Below are 22,410 nucleotides of genomic sequence, written 5' to 3'. Positions count from 1 at the left end.
CCTTAAAATAATGTAAATTGCCTACCACCTTGCATGCTAAGGTTTTAAATAAAGATGTAACACAATCTGTGCTCAGAATATGTGTTTGGGGATGACTTCCAGCTACTAGCACACCAAATTTTAGCTCAATATCTGTAAAAATGACTGTGTTACAGGTGTTTTTCATCAAACCTGTGTACTGCTTCATAAAATATTTTGGCAACAAAATAGACAGATTGACAAATAAACCCATTCTCATAAACACAGGCAATTATACATTTGCCTGCTTTTAATGATGGCAGGCAATAACTAATGTAGTTTTTTTTTTCCCTGTTGCTGTTGCTTTACAAAACCCTTGACTGTTGTTACTAGTTTTTTTCAGCTTGTTGATGGGCTAAATAGGAAATATAGTGTGTGTTTTGGTTACAATACCTTCAAAATGATTTGTTTCCTAGCGCCTGAGCTTTTAGATCTCAACAGCTGTGCAATTACAGAAGGAATCACGCCAAGGAAGTTATGTTGTTGGTAGGTTTGTTTGCCACATTAAAGCTCTCCCAGCTACTCTGGACAAACTCATTATGCAACTTATTCTCCACACCGGTGTGAGTTAAATGCCTCTCTGGGCTGTGCACCAGGTTTCCTTCATGCTCAGATGGTGCGAAATGAAAAAGCACATCATATATTAATGCCAACATTAGACCTGGCCACAGATCAGTGCACAGTGAATTCACTTCACTTGGTCAATGCACTGATGTTAACTACTGTCTTCTGGGTCAGTGCTCTGACAGTTTTTGGGTAAATGTGGGTCGACTGAGGGAGGTCAGCTCCCCAGTGAATATTCTATATGTGCTGGATTATAATAATCTGAGATAATAATGTCTTTTCACCCATTGTCACAAACACAAAGGCAAAGCGGGGAAAGATTAGAGTCTTTAGAGGCAGCTCTGGAGATACAGCAAGTTGATCAATATGTTAACACTCTGATCTTCTGCTTCTGCAGTCCACATGTCAAACTGCCTTGGGCAAGATACTGAACCCTCCCACTGCCACTGATGTATCAGTGTGTGTATGTAAGACAAAGAGCATTATAAGTGGGCTGAAATGCTCTGCTGGACGGATGCAGCTGCTATTATATAAATCTTAAAGTGGTTGACTTTGACTTGAAAGACACTAAATAAACCCATGCACACTACATTTTCATTTCACCCTTGATGGTATAATAAAGAACCATAATTCATTTTCCATCCACCTGTCTGTTGCCTCTTCAGTTCAGGGTTTTGCAGCTATTAACAAGTAGATTTAATTTCAAATTACGTACAGGAACAGACAGGGGAACTAAGCACAGCAGTAAATGTCATGAGTCAATTTGAATGTCATGATGTGATGAAAAGACAGTTGACTCTTGAACTCTTGAAATGTCCTGCAGGTCCAGTTTTACCACAAAAGTGGTTTATAAACTGGGACAGTCAAATATTACAGGACACTAAGCATTGGTCAGCTGTGTGGCAGCAGTTTACTATTTAATACATTTTTTATTACTAATCTAGCAGCATTTAAATAGACTTTAATTTGTTGAATTTTATTGTTATACTTCTTCTGCATTTACCAGTGGTTAGAGCTGCAGATGTTATTAAATGTACCCTAATGTTAAGAGTCATTAATTTATATGATCTTTGAAATGTTGTGTTACCAGCAGCACAGTAATACCAGAACTCTCATTGTTACACTTTAGATTAGTGTAATTCTTACAGTATTACTCCCATCATGACATATTTTGTTGTTACATTGGACTATTTTTTAAACTTGCGGCCTATGTAGTTCCAAATTTTAAAAAAAAAATTAAATGTGACTGGGCTTTTTTTTTTTTTTTCGTTTTTATGACATGATCACTGGACAGATTTTAATCAAACTTTCAGGAAATAATCAATGGATGTACATGTACGACTAGTTAACATTTGAAACTAATTCAATTCAAGATGGCTGCCAGTGCCAACTGACTTTTGAAAACACAAGAATGACTATAATTCTTATGAATTTTACAGATTGCAGCTGAGAGTCATTTTAAAAATGACTACTTTTGTGCAAGATCTTTGCCTGAAACCTTAGGATTAACTTGTTTGTCTGTAAGCAAAATATTTCATAAACCACTGGACAAATTTTAATGAAACACCCTGAAATTAAAACACATTTAATGTCCCATAGTCTCTGTGTGTTTATCTCTTTAGTTTCATGGCACATCTGTCAGCAGGTAAACAGACAAAGCTAAGTTTCGTTTGTGGACTGAGACAGTTTCGTCTCCTTTCAGATGCTCAGTGAGCCAGATGATGAGTTTAATTCTCTGCTGGCTAATTAGTGTTGTGTAACTGTGACACCATAGTTAAGACAAAACCTGTGACACAGGCAGATTTTTACACTGACCTGAATTTGTCTTGTTTTTTTCATGTCTGCATATCTTTATGCTTAAATTAGCAGTTAGTCATGTCACGCCAGCAGACATGTCTCTGCTGTGTAACACTTTCTGACCCAAACCCCGACATTGACACAGTATATAGGATTAGAGTATAGAAACACTAATCTAATTTCATGCTATAGCTTTTAACCCACTGCAGGAAAAATATATTGTGTTTGGGGTCATGTCTGTTAAACACCATCACATGGATAATTGCTTGACATTGACCAGCTGACATGAAAAGGAGAGCAGTTTGTGTTTCCAGCAGACATACATACCAATAAGGAGTTTCAGGATTTGTACTCTATGTAGCCAGTTCTAATAGTTATTTTCAGGGAGCTGCCATGCATGAATTAAGTCCACTTGATGAGTGTCTTTCTCTTCACTACTATGTGATTTGAGTGGCAGAATATTTCATACAAAGTTGTAATAAATAAAGCAGCAAAATCATGTACAGGTAATCAAATACTTGTTTGTTCAAAAACAGTAGATTCTGAAGCAAGAAACTGATTAGATCAGCATTTTTATGGGAAGTAAACTCAACTTATTTCCATAAATAACTGGCTTTGAGCGGGTAGAACTGTATCTGCTCTAATTGTTTTCAACCTGCATATTACATGCAATTCTGGAAAAGGTTCAAGTAAAATGCTGCAATTCTTGGCTGAAAACAGCCTAATCAGAATGCAGATCATCTGCGCTCTGTTTTTTTAATTAGTTGGATGACATTTATCAATTGCAGTTAGTTTCTCATTAGCCGTTTGGCAAACACATTGTTGGACAAACTTGGAAAACACCAAAATAGGGGTAATGTTTAAAAAAAAAAGAAAGAAAACTTAGAAAACCTTAGAAATCATTAGTAATATACAAGCCCAATTCTGACAAAGTTGGGAAGTTGTGTAAAATGTGAATTAAAACAGAATCCAATGATTTGCAAATCCCATAAATCTGTATTTTATTAATATAGTAAACATATTATCTGTTAAAACTAAGGATTTCTTTTGGGAAAAAAAAGGTAGTTTTGAATTTGATGGCAGCAACAAATCACAGAAAAGTTGGGACAGGGCCATGTTTACCACTGTGCAGCATTCCCTCTTCCACTGTAGTGTGTTTAGCTTTTTCACTGTATATTTTTAGTGAAAGTACTGAGAGTCCAGACCTCAAGAGAGTTGGTTTAACAAATACTTACAGTGCAGAAAGCAAGCGCCTGGGTGATTTGTAATGATGCATACATGCCATTATTGATGTTTGTGCTATTTTACAAGCTTTAATGTATGACCTCCCCCTATATTCATCTCTCTTTGAGTGTTTGTGTTGCTTAAGTGTTTATTTAAAAGCCACTTTGACCGTTCACTTTCTTTGGGTCATTCTTCTTGGGCGACTACGCTTCAAGCAGGGTGTTTCTGTGCTCCATTAACAACTGTGATCAGAAATGACTACATTTATTCAGCAGTATTTATTTATTTTTTACAGACCCAGAGGCAGCTGGGAGCTCCATGCAGTATTTATTACATGGAGTTTAAAAAATTCCCGCTGTTCTGTCTTTTGTCAGAACTTCTCGAGGACAGTGAACATGAAGGAGAGGCAGGAAAAGACCAAACAAAGTGGTGTGACAACACGGTGTGAAATGGGATTTAAAACCATGTGATAGTGAGAGCACAGACTGTGGAGTAATGGGGCTGAGGTCACCGAGACGGGGTTTTGGTGTGTTTCAGAGTAGCAGCACCCAGCTTTTTGTTCGCTGTAAATCCGATTTCACTCTTTTTTTTTTTTTTTTTTTGCTGGTTGTGGTATCTCCCCTTTCGGCTTCTTTCCTTTGTAATCCAGACTCATTGAACTTTTAAGAGTGAAAATGGTCTTAGCAGGACCTTTAACAGTGGCAGTATTAATGTCATGAGCGCCTCACTGACGCATGTAGGGATTTGAACTTTTTAACCATGGCAGTGTTAACCTGCACGGGCTGAGCCACCATGAATAACACACAGAAAATGGATTACTGAATATATAATTCAGATTTTTTAAATGACTTTAAATGTTAGGTATGACCTTCAATTAGCTGATGTAATGTATTGTTTCACCCAGTCTGAACACTGGTGAATTCAAAGGCCTGGCATTACTTGAAGGAATAACAACCCAGTATGTGTTGTGAATAACTCTCAAATACTACTACATCACATTTTAACTCAGTAAATGTAAAATTGATAGAGTTAGCCATTTTCTGTTGGCTAATGTGGATTACCTGTGGTGCACATCTTGAATTGAATTGACCCCAAAAGTTAATCATCTGTAGATATATGTTAAATGATTATTTTCTGAATGTTTCATTAAAATCGGTGATTCATAATGCATATTACTAACAGACAAACAATTGTGAACACAAGGACACTAGCAAAAACATTATCGTCCACCTTTGTCTTTTGTCAGTGGGTGATATTAATGAAACTAAAGTACAAATCAGATATGTTTTCTTTCACTTTCACACCCATTAGAAACAGAGTCGATTGAATGAAATCTGAAAACTGGTCTGAAATGAGAACTGGTCTGAAATCCTTACCACAGCAAACTTAATGTTTAAGTTTTTCATTTTCTGTTTAGTTTCTGGATACATTTTTGCAGTAACATTTTTTTTGCAGTTTGTAAAAATTATATACATTTCACCTAACATTGAAAGGATAATGCAACAACACATTAAATTCTAAAAACCTGTCGTAAAATGAAAGCTAAGACTTGTGATGTTTTGTCTAATTCTGCTCAGTCTGACTCATCAGCTTCCACAGAACACCAAGCAGCTTGATAGATTTTTATTGCCAGGGATTTGACGTGATTTAAGACACAATAATGAAGCCTTTTGAAGTAATAAGTCACCTAAATGGTACATCCAAATTTGACTTTCTTTCCTCCTTTAGGTAAAAATGTCACGGCTCTTTTCATCCCTCTGACTTGTACTGTATATATGTAGGGTTTTTTTTTAACTTTTTTTTTTCAGCCACAGCTGTGGGTTTCTGTTGTGCGCTACTTAATATACTATTTCCGTCCAGATTTCCTGGCAACAAGCTCGGGAGGCTTTGACATTCAGGAAGCTTTGAGTGTGTTATTAGTCAGGCTACCTGGCACAGAGAGATAGCACTGAACCCCCCTTTGAAACTCTGGGACCGTATTCCCACAAAGCTTCTTAGAGACGATGCACTTTTTCGGAGGTTGGCCTCTCTTTCATGGCACGTTTGTGCTCACACATCCACTGAACCTCACGGATGATTCTAAATCAGTGTGGTTATTCTTAGAGCCTGAATGCCAGCCCCCAAAACTCTCCTCCCTCTCTGAAGATCGAACGCACAAAGGAGGAGAGACTCGCAAGATGCCCACAGGAGTTGTGAAAGCTTAAGTGTCTCAGAGTTGTTGTTTGCAAAATGTTTTGTTTTCCCGCGGTACTAAAAATGCCAAAGTAACCTTCCATTTGTTCTGTTTTGGGTTTGGCGGTTATTAATGTTTTATTGTTTTCATGCACATGGACGTTGGATGAGTGGCATAGAGAGAAGCTGATGTATTAGTTATGACTTCCAGTCACGGTATATTACATTTATTTGCCTCTCACCTGAAGAAATCCACAATTTCTGTATGGATTTTACAAAACTTTGAAATGGACGTGACAAACTGTGGGCGAGTGTGAGATTTAGCCCAACTGTAGCCAATTTCAGTTGAATTCAGTTTATTTATATAGTACCAATTTACAACTAAAGCCACCTCAGGACTCTACAGAAAAGAATAAATTATAAATCCGATTCAGATCCAGACTCAAACCCAATACACAGCAATATTCAAAGCGGTACATTATTAAATGCCAGTTAGTAAATGTCATCTATTTAAGGAAGCCAATTGAATCTTCACTTAGTTGGAATCCCCTGACCTGAGCAGCATGTTGGCGGCAGTGGAAAAGAGCAACTTCACATCTAACATGAAGAAACCTCCAGCAGAACCAGGCTTAGAATGGAAAACCATCTGCTGGCTGAGTTTGGGAGGACAGGAAGGAGGCACAGGCAAACACATAACGCTTGGTCCAGGTGTGATTTGCATGCAAGAAAAACAAAGAAAAACACAGGTTAATGACAACAGTAACTGAATGAACAAAATTTGTTCCTAGGATGCTCAGATAAAAAAAAAAACCCACACAACCTATGTCTTATCTGAGTTTAAAGTCAGAAAATTAAAAATCATCCAGGTTTTTATGACATGCTTGTAATCTAATTAACTGATTGGATTTATCAGGCTTCACGGAGAAAACTGAGTACAAACTGAATATATTCAGCATAATAATGGAAATGTATTCCATGCTGTCTAACAACTTTACATAAGAATTTATTTCAATATTGTTGCTTTGAGTGGATGATTCGAGCTTGTACAAATGAAAATAAGCTTGTTCAAGCTTAAAAATGTTGCATATGATAATTGTGGCATATTTTAAAACTGGTTAATACACATGAGATTTCTCTGCTCTTTTAAGTCAAAATGTCTGCTGTGAAACGGGCCCAATCATTTAATTCCTAAAAATCTTAAGTTTAACAAGAACTCTATTCAGCGTTTCACATTATGAGTGGACAGTTTGTAGTTGGAACTGCTTTTAAAGAGTTAAGGCCTGAACGCTTCTGAAATATGATGAAATCCTCATGAATTTAAAAACCGTTAAAGGAAGCTGGTGCTCATTTATCCTTCAGCATGATTTGTTGAGTTATCAAAATTTGTTGCAGTTTGAATTACGCTGCTGTCTTCTGTGGGTCTCAGAAGGAGATACTTCGGAGGTTGTGACTCAGATGAAAATTTTCTCTGTGCATTGCAGTAGGATTGGATTTCTTTTATTTCATTTCTTTTTTTTTTTCTTGTCTGAAAACAAGCACATGGCCTGCGGGAGCTTTTTATGCCTACTGAGCTTAAAACAACACATGATACAATAAAAACAAAACACTGAAGCTTTCAAGTGTTTTTGGGAAGAACTTCAGTGGATTTTTGTTTAAAATATTCATGCATAATTAATGACACACACTCACCTATATATATATATATATATATATATATATATATATATATATATATACCTTTTCTTCTAGCTGTTAATTTATTATGAATGCTGTGTGTGTGTGTGTGTGTGTGCATGTGTGTGTGGGTGTGTATTAAAGGTCAGTGGGGAGTGAGGCTCTTCATAATCCGGTAATCAAACCAGCTGCCACCAAACCCAACCCCCCACCCTCCATATCTCCCAACTGCTTTATTTTCTCTGATTCTATTTTATTTCTTCCTGTGTGTGTTCAGTGTTTTTATCTATGGAGTGTTTTTGCATAAAAAAAATTTTTCTTCCAGTCTTTTTTGTTTGTTTCCCTTTTTCTTTTTTTTTTTTTCAATGTATGTCAACTAGAAATAAAAAAAAAACATTTTTTTTATTATTTAACTTTACTGAAATTTTATCAAATATCCATCATTTAAATTACACAGCAATCTTTACATTTGTCATTTTATCATTACTGAAGAGAACAAAGTTAACTCCAATCACTTGTTTCTTATTTAACAACCAACAATAACCTTTAATTAGTTTCTTGCAGTCTTTTTCAGTTAGAGAGCCTCAATCTTTTCTCTAGTTCTTCACTATTGTGTCTTTTACCTTTTTCTTTTCCAGTTTTAATAAACCTCCTTTGCGGTCCTTCACCCTCCACTAACTCTCTGTCCTCCTGATCCTCTATGTGTCACCGTTCTCCTTCACCCCTCACCCTCCATTCATTGCTGTTGTGTTCCTTTCTGTCCTTGTTCTTCCTGCCATGTTTTTTTTTTTATTTACAGGCACTCTTATTTTCTTTCTCTTTTATACTCTGTATTTTCTTTTGTTTGTTTGAATTTAGCTTCACATCAATACTAAAGTGAAAAAAATAGCCTCCTATTGATTGTATATCTTTGTCTTCGTTCAGCCAGCTATTCACACTAAATTGTTTTACAAAATACAATACAGTCAAGAATTGTATACTGGAATCCACAAACAGATGTTTATTTTTGTTTATGGATCAAGTCAATATTGGTCAATCGTGAAATGATTTTAGAATTGCATGTGATCAGAAGAGAGGGAGAATAATGTGTCTGTGTGGCTTGTTCAAACCCAAATCTTTAAAAAATATCGTACTAAAAGAAAACCTTAAAATGCGAAATCCTATTTGTTTTGCACAAGAGTGCAAAAGATTTCATGTGGGAAAATAAAGTAATCTTTTGATATTTTTTCTTCAAAACTTAAGTGCAAATAATGTTAGATGGTTCAGAAAAAAAAACATTTTTTTAGTAACAGGTTGAACCATTTGTCCCCACAGCAGTTTTACGGCTCTTTGGAATTAAATCAAAATGTTTAAGGGACTCGACTGGAGGGAAGCAATGCCAATCATTTAAAAAGTCCTATACTGGGTGATTTCTGGTGACGGTAGAGATTGCTGTCAAACACATACATCTAAAGCCATAAGTGTTCAGTTGAATGGAAATAGCTTGACTGCAAAGCTCAGAGATTTCCATAATTTTCATACTTTTTATGTGAGAGGAGAGCACTTGGGCTGTATGGATGGAGGTAACGTCACCCTGAAAGAGATGACTCTCAGGGCAGAAACGTTTCATCATAGGATTATTTTAACCCTGAAGCTCTCAAAGAGAGAGAGAGAGAGAGACAAAGAGAGAAACCTTTGTGACTTCGGGGCAGTTTGACCCTACGGCCACAGGAGGGTTAAAGAACATTAAAGATTTGAGGTGAACTTCTCCTGTAAGGAAAAACTGAACCCAATCAGGGACTTTAAAAAGATCCTAGATCCTTTGAAGTTTAGATTTTTGGAATAGCACACTATGCAAATAATTTGTGATACTGATGATGATCCTGAACAAAATCAAATTAAACTAACTCAAGCAGCTGAATGTAAACCAGGGAAAAAAGGAAGAATCCGGTTAGTATGTAATTTGATACTAACTTTGAGCATGTCAGGTTTTTGTTTTTTGTTTATTGTTTTCATGTTTGCTGTTTGAGTTCAGTTGTCCTTGTCTTAGTTTAGTTCTTGTTACTCGTGCCTTTGTTTTCTGTCACTATTCACTCCTCCTCAGTTACTCTCTTGTCTCTCTGCCACGCCCATCTTCACCTGTCAACAATTTGTATCGCTCACCTGTTCCCACTTATCTCGTTATCTTCAGTGTTTAAAACCCGGTCACTTTCTCCACTACTCTGCTGGTTCATTGTTCTGTTTCTGCTCTGCTCAGCCCTGGGCCTGTCCTGTCAGTTTTAGTTTCTGCCTGAGTTTAGAATTTTGTTTTTTATTTTCTTGTGCTGCCATGTCAGCTTTTGTTTTGTTTATTTAATTTTATAATTTAGTTTCCTTTTTAAGATGAGTCTGCTCACTGGGTTTGCCTCCGTTGTCTCCTCTGATCCTGACAGAGGAATCTGGACAGTTCACTTGGAAAACACTTTTCTGGTCATCTCTTTAGACGGGAGCGATTTGAAACATTTTGACTTTGACTGCAGAAGACAGTTGTTCTTTGACAATTGTTTTATAAAAACAGCATTAACAGTAAAAAATGTCATGTTTTTATCTGTGATGAAAGTATGTGCAGTGTATGGTAATATGGGTATGTGAAAAAACCTAAATGTGCACTTTTTAAGATTCCATATCTTTTGATTTGGTTATTATCTTCTCACATTTTTCCTGATCTCTTGTCTCCATTTTATTTGACTCTGTCCCCTTATCTTCTCACTGATTAACCTTAAAGTCTCTTTTTGACCTTTTCATTTTCTCCTTCATTTCCTCTTTTATCTTTTAATTAATAACCAATAAAAGAGCACATCTTCTCAGTTCACCTGTTTTTCTTTCTTCCTTAACTTTTCAGATGGTGTCCACAGCATCTCAGCCCAGTGTGTCCTCCGTGTCCTCATCATCACCGAGGACATGTTGGGCAGCAGTGTCACTGTCCGCCTCCAGAACATGTCCCAGGAGCACTTCCTTTCTCCGCTGCTGGGTAACTTCCTGGAGGGTGTGTCTGCAGTGCTCTCGGTGCCGGTCGAGGATGTTTTCATCTTCAACATCCAGCCGGACCTGGACGCGGCACCGGGAAGCATCCTGAATGTGAGCTTCTCTGCTGCATTGCCGGGCGGACACTTCTTCCCCTCCGAGGCCCTGGAGGAGCAGCTGTACTTGAACAGGCCGAGGCTGACGTCACTGACGCAGATGGAGGTTTGTTTGTTTGCAGGAGGAAACATGCACATTGTAATCACACTGTAATTGTCTCATGTCACATTAGTATGTCCCAGCACAATGAGATGAATGTGCTCATATTAAGAAGCAGATGGATCACATCCAAACTAAAATTTATAATTTTTCTGAATGGAAAAATGTCAATTTGTGCCTCTTGCTTGATTTTAATTGAAAAATATGGGCTGCTTGGCTGCAATGCAACTTAACTGACACCTGAAGGCCGAGCATTACTTGAAGGAATGTGTGATTATCTGCCTCATGCCATTCCATAGTTTTAAACTATCTTCTTATTTTAAGGAATGACAAAGTTATAGCTGTTTTAGTCATACCCTAAGAATAACATATGCACAGTTTTACACAATATTGAGAGTTTTGTTAAAATTCTTTTAGTGGTTCTAGAGATATTTTGCTAACAGACCAACAACACATGCACAGACAAAGGCTAAAACAGATTTGCCAGCCTCTTGCCACATGTTGAGTACTGTATGACTTAAAGTCAAGTTTTCAGTATGAATTAATTATATCCCTGCAAATCTGAATCATTTACTGAGATAAATATTTTAAGCCTACAAATGCATTAACACTATTTTTTTTGTTAAGGCACTATTTTATGTCAGCAGACTGGCATAACAAGACAATTATTTAAGGAATACTGCACGTGAACTCAGAATAATGCAAAACAGATGCTGATCACATGGCAACCATATGGCTTTATGTAATATTACACTAATAAGAACACCATATGCTGCCATGCAGGAAATATCTTATATCTGCATACATGTGCATCAGTTACATATATGCTTACACTACCCAGAGCATTTACAGTTACACACAAACAGATGTTTCGATGGATGTAAACTTCCATCCATCCATCAATTTACTTCCTGTGCCTGCTTCAGCCTGTTCAGGATTGCAGAGACCTGGTCCCTGTTTAGAGCGGTGAACGGGAGAGGCAGGGTACACTCTGGACAGGTCTGAGTCTATCACAAGGCCAACACAGAAGCAAACATTCCTGAACACACACAGTCACACCTAAGGGTAAATAACTTAAACTGCATGGTTTTGAATTGTCGGAGGAAACCAGAGTTCCCAGAGAAAATCCACTCCTGCATGTGGAGAACATGCAACCTCCGCACTGAAAGGTCACGTATTGTGTACGAATATCTTCTTGCTGTGAGGCCACAGTGCTCACAGCTGTTCCAACACAAATGCAAACATGTGAAATCAAAAGTAGAAATGTGTGAAGAGGAGGAGGAAGCACAGACCTGTAAAAGGTTCAGTTTATAACACTTACAGGCATGACAAATATGTGGATAAACACATGCCGAAAGAAATTTACCCTTGTAAGGAAAAAACATAGAGGTTATGGGAAGAGACATAGGAATAGGTTATAGAAACAACCTTAACTTTACTTCACATCATAGGAGTACTGTACATGTCAGGGTTTTCAGTTGGCATTGAGAGAATGAAAAAGTCAGAACTACCTTTCAGTAATTCAGAAAATTTGCACATGAAAGGCAAGAAAAAACTGCAAAATTATTGTGCTTCCAAAATCTGAATTTTGAAAGTAAAATTTAACCCTCCTGAAGCCCTCATATCTGAAGAGAGAAGAGAAGCCCTTGTAACCTCCGGCCCATTTGATCAGAAGGCAATGGGAGGGTTAAAAATTGAGGGACGACTGAAAATATTGTCACGGTTATCATTTTGGTTTGCATTGTAAGAGACCTTGTGAAACTCACAAAGCTTAAATGTGTGCTATATAAATGCTAATAATTTGCTGTATATTGCATACCATTAAGCTACTATAAATCAAAAAAATAATTTGATTTCAGTTTTGCTTTTTTTTCCCCCTATCAATTCCTGCTATCCATCTTTTGCATTCAGCCAACTGGACATTTCCAGTAAAGGTTTATACTTGGGTTTCAAAAACGGCCCTAAATAGGAAATCTGAAAATTTAAGTTTGGAAAAAGTCTGGAATTTAACAATAGAAAAGGTGTAGGATCCACCAGATTGTTCACAATATTTATACATATTATAGTCAAATTTGATCAAATAAAAAAAATCTTTGTCATTCAAACACTACAAAAAGTAGTTGAAAGTAATTCTACTTAGCTGGTAGGTAGTAAAACAAGCATTACAGATAGATGTATTGGTATAATGAGCTTTACATTTATAATAATCACTCAGGGGCAATTTTTCAGGAGACCAAGTTCTTTACATCTATGTCAATTTAAATGTCAATGCAGCCATTAACTTTCACTTTACATACATTGTGTTCATCTTACTGATGCTACTTAGAAAGTTTTGAGGTAAGCTAATTAGTATTTTTGATAGAATGTACTGGCTTCTAATGGAGTTTACATTGTTGTATTGATTCAACTTCATAAATAAAGTGTTTGAATTTTTCCATTACCGCTTTTTATGACTCACAGTAAAGCTCAGTTAAAGAGCCATTAAAGTTTCCATGTTACTCTTTTCCACGTTATGTTTCCCCTAAGAACAAAAGCAAAGGATAACAAAATTTATCAACACCAATCTTTTCACTATCACTCATCAAAATGCTTGCTTTAACAAAAGAAAATCTTAATTTGTTACTGATGTACTGTTTGTATCCTGAGCAAACAGATCCTATATCTTTCTTCTGCCCTCTTCCATCACTTCAGGTTCTGCCGTTTGATGACAACGTGTGTTTACGGGAGCCTTGTCAGAACTACATGAAGTGCATCTCAGTGCTGCGCTTCAACAGCTCTGCCCCCTTCATTTCTTCACCTTCCATCCTGTTCCGGCCAATTCACCCCATCGCGGGCCTGCGCTGCCGATGCCCGGTGGGCTTCACGGGCGATTACTGTGAGACGGAGATCAACCTGTGCTACTCCAACCCCTGCCTGAATGGAGGGGTGTGTGCCCGCAGAGAAGGAGGCTACACTTGTATCTGCCGTGAAGACTACACCGGTGAGCATGGCAGGAAGTGTCCAAACAAATATATATGCTTACATTTTTACGAGTAGTATAGATTGCAGAATCAGGGAAGAGTCAAATTAGAGTAAATGTCGCTTCACAAAGTTCCTATCAATAAACATGTTCTGGGTTTTGTTGTTCTTTTACGTCATTTATAGTCAATGAAATGTGCTAAATCTAACTAAAAATGCTGAGATTACATTTCAGTTTAGATACTGAACTGTATTTACATTGCATTTCTCTGCATTGAACTATGATTTGAGCCTCTGTCAGATTTTCTCCTTTATTTCTAGATATATCAACAAACTATTTATTTATTATATTTTTCAGTTTTTTTCTGTTACAGCAGTTTAAACGTCCAACCTTTATTTAACAAACTAACGGTGCTGAAGGAGTAGGATCAGCAGAATGAATAAAGGCCTTGAACACATAAGTCCAAACATGTTTCCATTAAAAATCTTTGTCTGAGCAGAGGATTTGGCAAAGAAGGCCAACAAGGGCTATTTGTACAGGGGAAAGTAATTAAGTTAGTAATGTAGATGAAAGATGAGTAACAGGGCTGAGGTAATTTAGAGACAAGTTGCTGAAGAGCCAAGGACAATGAAAGGTAATGGAAGAGTAAACCTAGATCAGATTAGAACCAAGCAATAGAAACAAGACCTTAATAACCAGAAAGCTTTTAATGACCCTGGAATAGAATTAGAAGTTAGCGAAACAAACAAGGGCTGAGCAATGCCAGTAAATGTCCGGGATCTTAAAAGGAATCAAACCAAAGTTGAACAGTCCAATCAAACGTATAAAATATATCTGTAGGCCATAACAAAATAATCAGATATGTGCATTTGAACATGTAAATTCAGACATTGTTGTCCTTGAAAACACTGAGGTGTTTAAATTGATTGATGTTTACTGTATGTATGATACAAACATTTATTGTACAATGCAAAATTTGTTCATAAATTAGGGAAAAGGGGTAAACTAATCGATCAGTGATTTTTGTTTTTCCTTTATTCTTTTACATTATTGGATCAAACGTAGTGACCCAAGAAAGGAAAGTATCGCACAACAACGTGTGCATTTACTTTAACTCCACCCTGGTAAAGCAAAACTGACTGATAGTGCCTCTTTGTTCGTGTCCCTCATTGATTTCCCTTTTTGATTGTCTCTGTTTTGTCTCTTTTGTTGTGCTGATCTAAACAACTCAAACAGACACACTCTGCCTCTTGGGAGCGTTTCCTTCTCCTGAACAGCCCTTTACACACAGACATTTAAACACACACACACCTACCTGAGTCACCAAGACCCTTCGCTTATTTTTTTATTTGTTTCCCCTCTTGTATACACAAACATACAAACTCTTGATTCTTTCTTACCTTTCCCAATCCACCAGGCTCATTTCAAACCTCTTTCCCGCCCCTTCATATTGCCGCATTGTCTCAAACACTGACTTGTGATAACTGAATATAGATGCTACGAATGTCAGTATGCGTGAGTGTCTGCGAGTCTAGGGGATATTTCCCGTTGCTTTTTATTTCGTATTAAAAAAGAGCCGGGGGAGTGAAGCAGCACTTTCCTTTCATGGGCGAGACTGAGTGTTTTTGAAACTCCCACTGAGACAGACAAAAAGAGATGAGCAGAGAGATAGGAAATCAGCAGAGTATGATAGGAAAGTGAAAGAGAGATGGAAGGAGTCGGAAAAGCTGAAGAAATGGAGAGAAACCTGAGAAGTAGAGATGAGAGGACCATGAGGGGGAGGAGGTAATAAAATGTTAAACAGGAAGAAATGCATGACAGTGAGTTACTTAAAGATTATTAGATTGACCGGTGAAATAATGATTAATGAAGTGGAAGCACTGTGAAATCTTTTTTTGCTCATTATTCTACAAATGTTAGATGACTCTGTGGGGTATACCCACCTACAGCAGATTTTTTATTTTAAAAATACACAGTTTATGAGTGATATCATTTAAAAAGAAGAGTAACCTGCCAGATGTTTTTTTTAATTAAAAAACATTTGTAGAAACAAAGTACCGGACTTTCAATGAGACATCTGTTCATTAAATCTCAACCAATCAAACCATTCAGCGAATAAAAAGGATCCACTGCTGTTTATTGTTGTTACACAATAAACCAAAGTACTGATTTGTACAAATGTTTTGTTTCAACCATAACTGGGTATCATGAAAACTGGAAAAATAGGATTTCTCATCATTTCAAAGTCTGATCAAATTTATTGCCCTGTATAATGCTATGCTCTAGATAAAAGTTTTGTTTGTTAGTTAATGATTAGGAAACAAAATATCCTGCTAATATTGTACATATCCAAAGGGGCATGTGACTATAGAAAATAAGTGTGTTTCGCAGAAAGAGGTTCAGCAAGTACCAAACCTAGAAGTGAAAAGTAATTTTGAACTCTTTAAGCAGCTTGAGAATATATCTCTTCAGAGATAACCTTTTATTGTCAAGTTTGGTGGAGCAATTCTTCAAAACCTCCAGCTTCAGACTGAATATAGACTCCAATGCACTAACTCAGTGGTTCCCAAACCTTTCAACTATCAACTCATTAAATAACAGAGGAAAAGACTTGTGACCTCAACCATTGCTGGCTGAAGTAATTACCATCTCTAAGTCAAAAGACAACACAAACCGCAAACCATCAACATCAACGCACAGAAAAATCATGATTTATTCTTTCTGGTGAAAATTCTGTTATGATGCTTTATCTTCACATAGCAGATTGTATTTCAGTCAGACAATTCACATGTGAATGTTTAAGTTTGGCATCTAAGCTCCAACCTCATCACTCCACGAAGCTGCTGCACATCGTGCCATGGAGTGATAAGAGCATGTCAACCCACCGCTTCATGAACATTTCTCTCTACGTGCCATGGAGCAACGAGAGTGGTAACGACCTCAGAGCCCACAGGTGGGGCTGATAAGTAGCAAGTGTGTGCAGTAAACAGCGGTGGCAGCAGCAGTAGCATTGCTACGCAGAGGGAGGCAGAAGTTTTGCTGGTTAAATGCACCGCTGAAATTGGTAGGCTAAGCTTGACAGGTTATGTGGAGCGCTTGAACTAGCTTGCAGGCTTCGCCCCATATTTGTCATTGTTAACATGAACCTTTAAAAAGTGAGGCACCATATCTGCAAGCCAGCAAGTCACAATAAGACGTGAAATGATCATACACTGGCTGCTGGCAGCTAGATTATTATTTTAATTGAAACCACTAAATGACATAATGTGTTACATCTTATATTTCCCTCTTCAAACAATCTGTGAGTCATCACATGCGCCTCTGGGTGTATTCCAAATTGCATATTTATGGACTGACAGCGATTTTGAACAGAATAATTTTTATTTATTTTATGTGGTGTCTGTGCAGTAAGTCTGTAAATACAGTCATATTAGGGCCCTTAAGTTGAAAACAGGGGAGATAAAAAAAACACAGAAAATACTTCAAAATAGAAGACACAAAAGAAAAGTGTAAGTTAAATAAGGAGGAAAAAAAACTAGATAGATGATTGAAGGGTAGGGCAGGTGAAAAAAGGAAGGAGAAGAGATGAGTATGAGACAGTATCCGATATGGTTTGGAGGGAGATGGATGAGTTGAGTGAAAATAATATGAAGGTAAAGCTGCAAGGGGAAATGGAGTGAGGGGATGGAGGATGAGAGGTGAGAAAGAGTAGGGGAAATCAGAGGGTTTCTGGGCTGCTGTTGTTGTGCTTTTCCTGCGTAGGCGTCGAGAGTTGTAGTGTCTCGTCAACACCCCGGGGCAAGTGGAAGGAAAAAGAGAAGGATGACGAGGAATACTCAGGGACGAATTGATTCTGCAACACACAGAAATCTCCAGACATCTCATAACCAAGTTGGCTCTTTCTTTCATTCCTTTTTCAGTCCAGCCTGCCTTTATCCACCCCTTGTGTGTTCTTTGTGGCTTTGAATTGGTTTTCCCTGAAACTCTATGGATCGCTCTCACAGACAGGATCTAATCCTGCCCGGGGTTTTCACTCACACAGGAAACTATTTTTCTGCTTAGGGAGTAACAGGTTTTGACTTAAAAACACAATAGGTCTCCAACAAATCTAAGTCAGGTTTGATCTGTGAACAATCTGGCTGGTATTTTTCAGGGGCCAAATAAGACAAAGTATGCCTTAACCCTCCTGAAGACCTCAAAAGAGAGAGAGACAGAAAGAAGTAGAGAAGCCCTTAAAACTTTGGGTCAATTTGACCTGAAGGCCACGGAAGCGGTAAACATTGAGTATTGAAGGGAGAAGATCAATTCAACATCTTTGTAAAACATGACTCTTTAAAAAATGTTTGAGCATCTTTACCTTTTCCACCAAAACCAGCAGTGACAAAAACCTTTTAACCCTGGATGAAGTAAGCTTTGACCCTTTTGAAAAGGGTTAATGCTGCTTTTCAGCGGTGAGACGACTATTTAAAACCATTAGTTCTACATTCCTGGTGTTTTTTGCAGACATCGATTCAAGAGTGAGTGTACAATGTTACATCAGTGGGAATCAAGCCTTAAATCCCCCAAAGGAAATCAAGGGTTTCAATAAAACTCTGATGTAGCGTTTAGGTTGTCGTGTACCTTAGTCCAAAGTTAATTCAGAGTGAAAAGACTTTAATTTTATTGACTTTGTGTTAGAAGATTTAAGACAGACAAGTTTCACTTTAAGTTTTTCTGTGGTTTTAGAAAATAATGCAAAACAAATGTATTAACATTTAACTTCATTTTTGTGTTTTTTTTTTTTCAAAAGTGGGTCTTGAATAATAATAAAAGACTTGAACACAATGGCAGCTCAGAATTAAATATTTTTACATACTTTAAGTCTAAATATGTATCTTGAAGTGTTTTGAAAATAAGACAAAAAAGTAAACAATAATGATTTTATATATATATATATATATATATATATATATATATAAATGTGAACAAACTGATTTACTGAATTTTGCTGTCAGAAACATTAAGCATATTGCAGCTTCCCTGGTCCTGACATTGTCTGTGCAGCTTAAACTTTTGCACGTTTCTTGTGACCCGACATCTGCCAACCTAAATAATTAATCTAAAGAGGGAACAAAACAGCTGCTGTGGTATTTTATATTAGTAAATCAATGCCACCGAGGAATTCTGCTGCCTAAAGAGCAATCTGAAAAGTTGTTTTTAACCCCACCATTTACTCAAGTGTATGTTCAGCCAATTAGATGACTTTCCGGTGAATCAAAGTGCATGTTAAACTAAAATTTGTAGTTTAAGGCTGCTATTCAAGTTTAATATTTATTAACAATTTCATAAACATTCTTTGTGACATTACAATATTTACAATTTTTTTTCATGTTTTAAATAAATATTTTGTGTAATCTTTTAGCACATAATAGTAATGGGTGATTATAAATGAAATAATTAGCAAAAATCAAACTATTTGCTTTAACAAAACGAGAAATTAATTTAAAGTTTGTCGTGAATAAAACTGTATTTTTTTGCCCATTTAAAAATATTTTTCTTCCCATTTCTCTATCAATGTATCTGACTGTTCTAACAGATTTAATCTTTTAAGTGACTTTTAAGGAAGCCCATTGACAGAATAAAGAAAAACTTCACAAAACGTCTTATATTTGCAATTTCCCTAATTTCATAGACAGTATTTTTGCAGTTATTGCTATAAAAGATTCTATCTTCAATTGCTGCTGTGTGTTGCAGAAATTCTAAGCTTGTAGTAGCAACGGACCTAAGAAAAAAATGTATATTATCTCATCCTATTGTTAGTTGATGTATTGTGCAAAAGCTATACCTAAAGAAAATAAATTTTGTACCAAGTAGTCTGTAAATACTTTATATTCAGCCTTTGCCACTGTAGAGAACTCACCTTTCATTGGTTACTAAATCAATCGAGTATGGAAACAGAAATGTTTTCCCATGTCTTACAGCTACAAAATTAAAATAGAGTATTCCAAACATGCAAGGCTAACATCTCTGAAAATCTTCATCTGCAACGCTGACTTAAAAAACAACACAGAATTTATGAACCCTGAAAGCTCTCAGTGGTTCAGAGAAGTTCAGGGAATCTTAAAGGTGGAGTTACCAGTAGACAAAAAAGCAGATCTGTGAATATTTTCCAGGGTGAAGACAGTATCAGCATTACAGTCGCTGTAACGTGGGGGATATGCCTCACAGAGCCGAAAGAGGAGATGAGGGACGTGCAGAGAGATAGAAGCTCGGAACCAGCCTGAATTAGTTTGTTAAAGTGTCAGACAATGAGCAGTGAAAAGAAAGAACAAAGGTAGATTTTTACTCTGTTAGCTGTGTCAGAGCTATTTGTATTTTACTGTGAGAGAAGCAGAGAAACGGTGAATGTGAGTAACAGTGAAACAAAACAAAAGAGAAGATCAGATATGCATGTTACGTTGAGAAATTTAATCCAGCAGCTCGGGTGATGAAACAGATGACACATGAAGAGCTTATTAGCTGTGTGAAACTTGTGGACAGTAATGACTGATATAAGCAAATTCTAGCTGTTCAACAGAAAGCAATATGAGATGTAGATGCAGGCTCAGGTGAAACTGTTTTATTATTTCTGAATAAATTAATTTGAACAAAAGAAAACCAGAAATAAAGAAAGAGTGAGAAAGAGAGAATAAAGTGAGGGATGATTTAGAACTAGGGGGGTATCCACGGTGGTATGTGGGTAGTCAGGGCTGTCACCTCACAGCAAGAAGGCTTGAATTTTGGCTGCGGTCTTTCTGTGGGGAGTTTGGATGTTCTTCATGTGCATGTGTGGGTTTTCTGCTGGCACTCTTGTTTCCACCGTCCAAAAGTGTATAAGAAGAACCTATAAGAAAATCCGTCTTAAAAGTGATGAATATTAGTGTTCATATAATCTAATTCTTTTCAGAACAAAAGATAGGATGACAGTGAGAGTGGAGAGATAAGAAATGTGCTGTATATATTACCTAGACTTTGCTACAGATAAAACATATGTGATAAGAAAATGCAGTAAATATAATATNTATATATATATATATATATATATATATATGGAACAAATGACAATAAAAGGTAGAAAAAGGTAGTAAAAAAGAAAAATGAGAAGACAAAGCTCAGTAAATGAGGTAGAGGAGAAACAAAGTAGAGAGGCTGCTGAGAAAGAAAGTTTTTGTTGAAAAAGCTTACTTAGAATGAAAGATTCTGAAAAATTAATGTTGTGTGAATTTTCAAAATAGAGACCTTACAGACCAATAGTTTCTTAAGTGCAACGTATATTTCCAATCCAGTTGTTAGTAGCGTTGCATCACAAGCACTGTCAGCACCTGATTTTTAATTGGAAGAATGCAAAATTAGTACACTTTCATAATCAGCTGCAATAATTCCTATTAGCAGTCTGAAAATACTGAAGTGAAAGGTAAGCCCATTCAAACCACATGCAACAGACACCTGCTTTTACTTTTATTTTCCTTTCAAAAATGTTGGATTAAAGATTTTAGTTGACAGTTTTAAAGTTTTCAAGAAAAACTTTAGATTGCACTTTTTTAAAATAAAGTCTGAATTAAATAGTACTCCCTAGAGACACACAGCAGTGGTGAGATCACCTAAATGAATAATAGAACAACGCATGAAACTGTCTGACAGCAGCTTTTCTTTGGATGACACATCTCAGAAAATATCATCCTGCAGTCATTCAGTTGGCCAGGGCCAAATCCTGATGTCATCCCTATTTGTGTTACCAAGCTCTAATTTCCAGTGCCCTCTGTTTGATGGATATTGACTTTTATGGTCAGGATTATTGTGGTTGCAATGCTGCCTTAATAACAATCAGAATACATTTGAGTATACATTTTGTGCACAGGTTGGTTGAGTTTGCCTTTATTGCAGAACAAGTGACAGTCATTCTATTTTCTGCTTCAGGTTAAACGCATCTCAGAAATAATAAATTTTGTACCCAACAGTAGTGAATGGGTCAATAAACGCGATAAATAAGCTGTATGAAATATACTGGAGATACATTTAATGGTACTGAAAAATCGAATTCACGTTTCTCCAAATGAGCAGTTGTCTGAGTCATTACACGTCACTCAAAATCCGTTGAGCCCTTCAAGGTACATCTGTCTTTACTGTGTGTAGAACAGGAGCAACATGGATCTGCGCAAAATCAATGCAAGAGGAAGGAGAACGGTGGGGGGGGGACTGAGAGTGTGTCGGCCTCTGGGGATGCACCATGTGTTGGGGCGAAGGAGGATGGAGGGTGATGGGGTGGGCAATTGGGCGGAGCAAGCTAAGATGCCGGGGGTGGTTGAAGAATGCTGGCTTTGATGAATAAAACATTCGCATGAATGAAGGGGTGGTGTGAATGCATTAAGGCAGACACAGAAAAGAAAAAAAGAAAGGATAAGATATGGAAAGAGATGAAGAGAAAGGAAAAGTAAAGCATGGAGGCTATTAGAGATGTAAAAGTGGAACTAAGACTGAAAAAGAAAGGAGACGAAAGAAGATGCAAGAGGAAGAGGAGAAAATTAATAGAAGTAAATGAAACTAGTTCTGCTTTTACAAAATAAAAGCTGACTGCAAGAAGAGTCAGATATTTTGAGACCTATTATTTGTGTAAAAGTCTAGTTGGTGGGAAGCATAAAGTGTTTTCTGTTATGACCAGGGGTGGAAATTGGTGAATTTGATCAACACACACGCCACTGTGGCGGGTTGGCAATTTGAACAGAAAAGGTGTTATTTATCCTCTTGACATATAGGGGGCAGTAATGTGCTCGAGTTGCTGCTGTTAC

General features: G+C 37.0%; 1 protein-coding gene across 3 annotated transcripts in view; it reads left to right on the top strand.

Annotated features, from left to right (window-relative positions):
• celsr3 (cadherin, EGF LAG seven-pass G-type receptor 3) overlaps positions 1-22,410 on the top strand; it is a 90,842-nt gene that overhangs the window by 12,148 nt on the left and 56,284 nt on the right. For all 3 annotated transcript variants that reach the window (XM_017411253.3, XM_037976965.1, XM_025004875.2), the window contains exons 2-3: positions 10,310-10,653; positions 13,339-13,627. In XM_017411253.3, the coding sequence (XP_017266742.1) occupies positions 10,310-10,653; positions 13,339-13,627 (633 nt within the window). The remainder of the gene's footprint in view (positions 1-10,309; positions 10,654-13,338; positions 13,628-22,410) is intronic.

Source organism: Kryptolebias marmoratus, linkage group LG8, assembly GCF_001649575.2.
Source record: "Kryptolebias marmoratus isolate JLee-2015 linkage group LG8, ASM164957v2, whole genome shotgun sequence".
NCBI lineage: Eukaryota > Metazoa > Chordata > Actinopteri > Cyprinodontiformes > Rivulidae > Kryptolebias > Kryptolebias marmoratus.
Note: the sequence above shows the minus strand (reverse complement) of the source record. Positions and strands in the feature narration are given on the sequence as shown.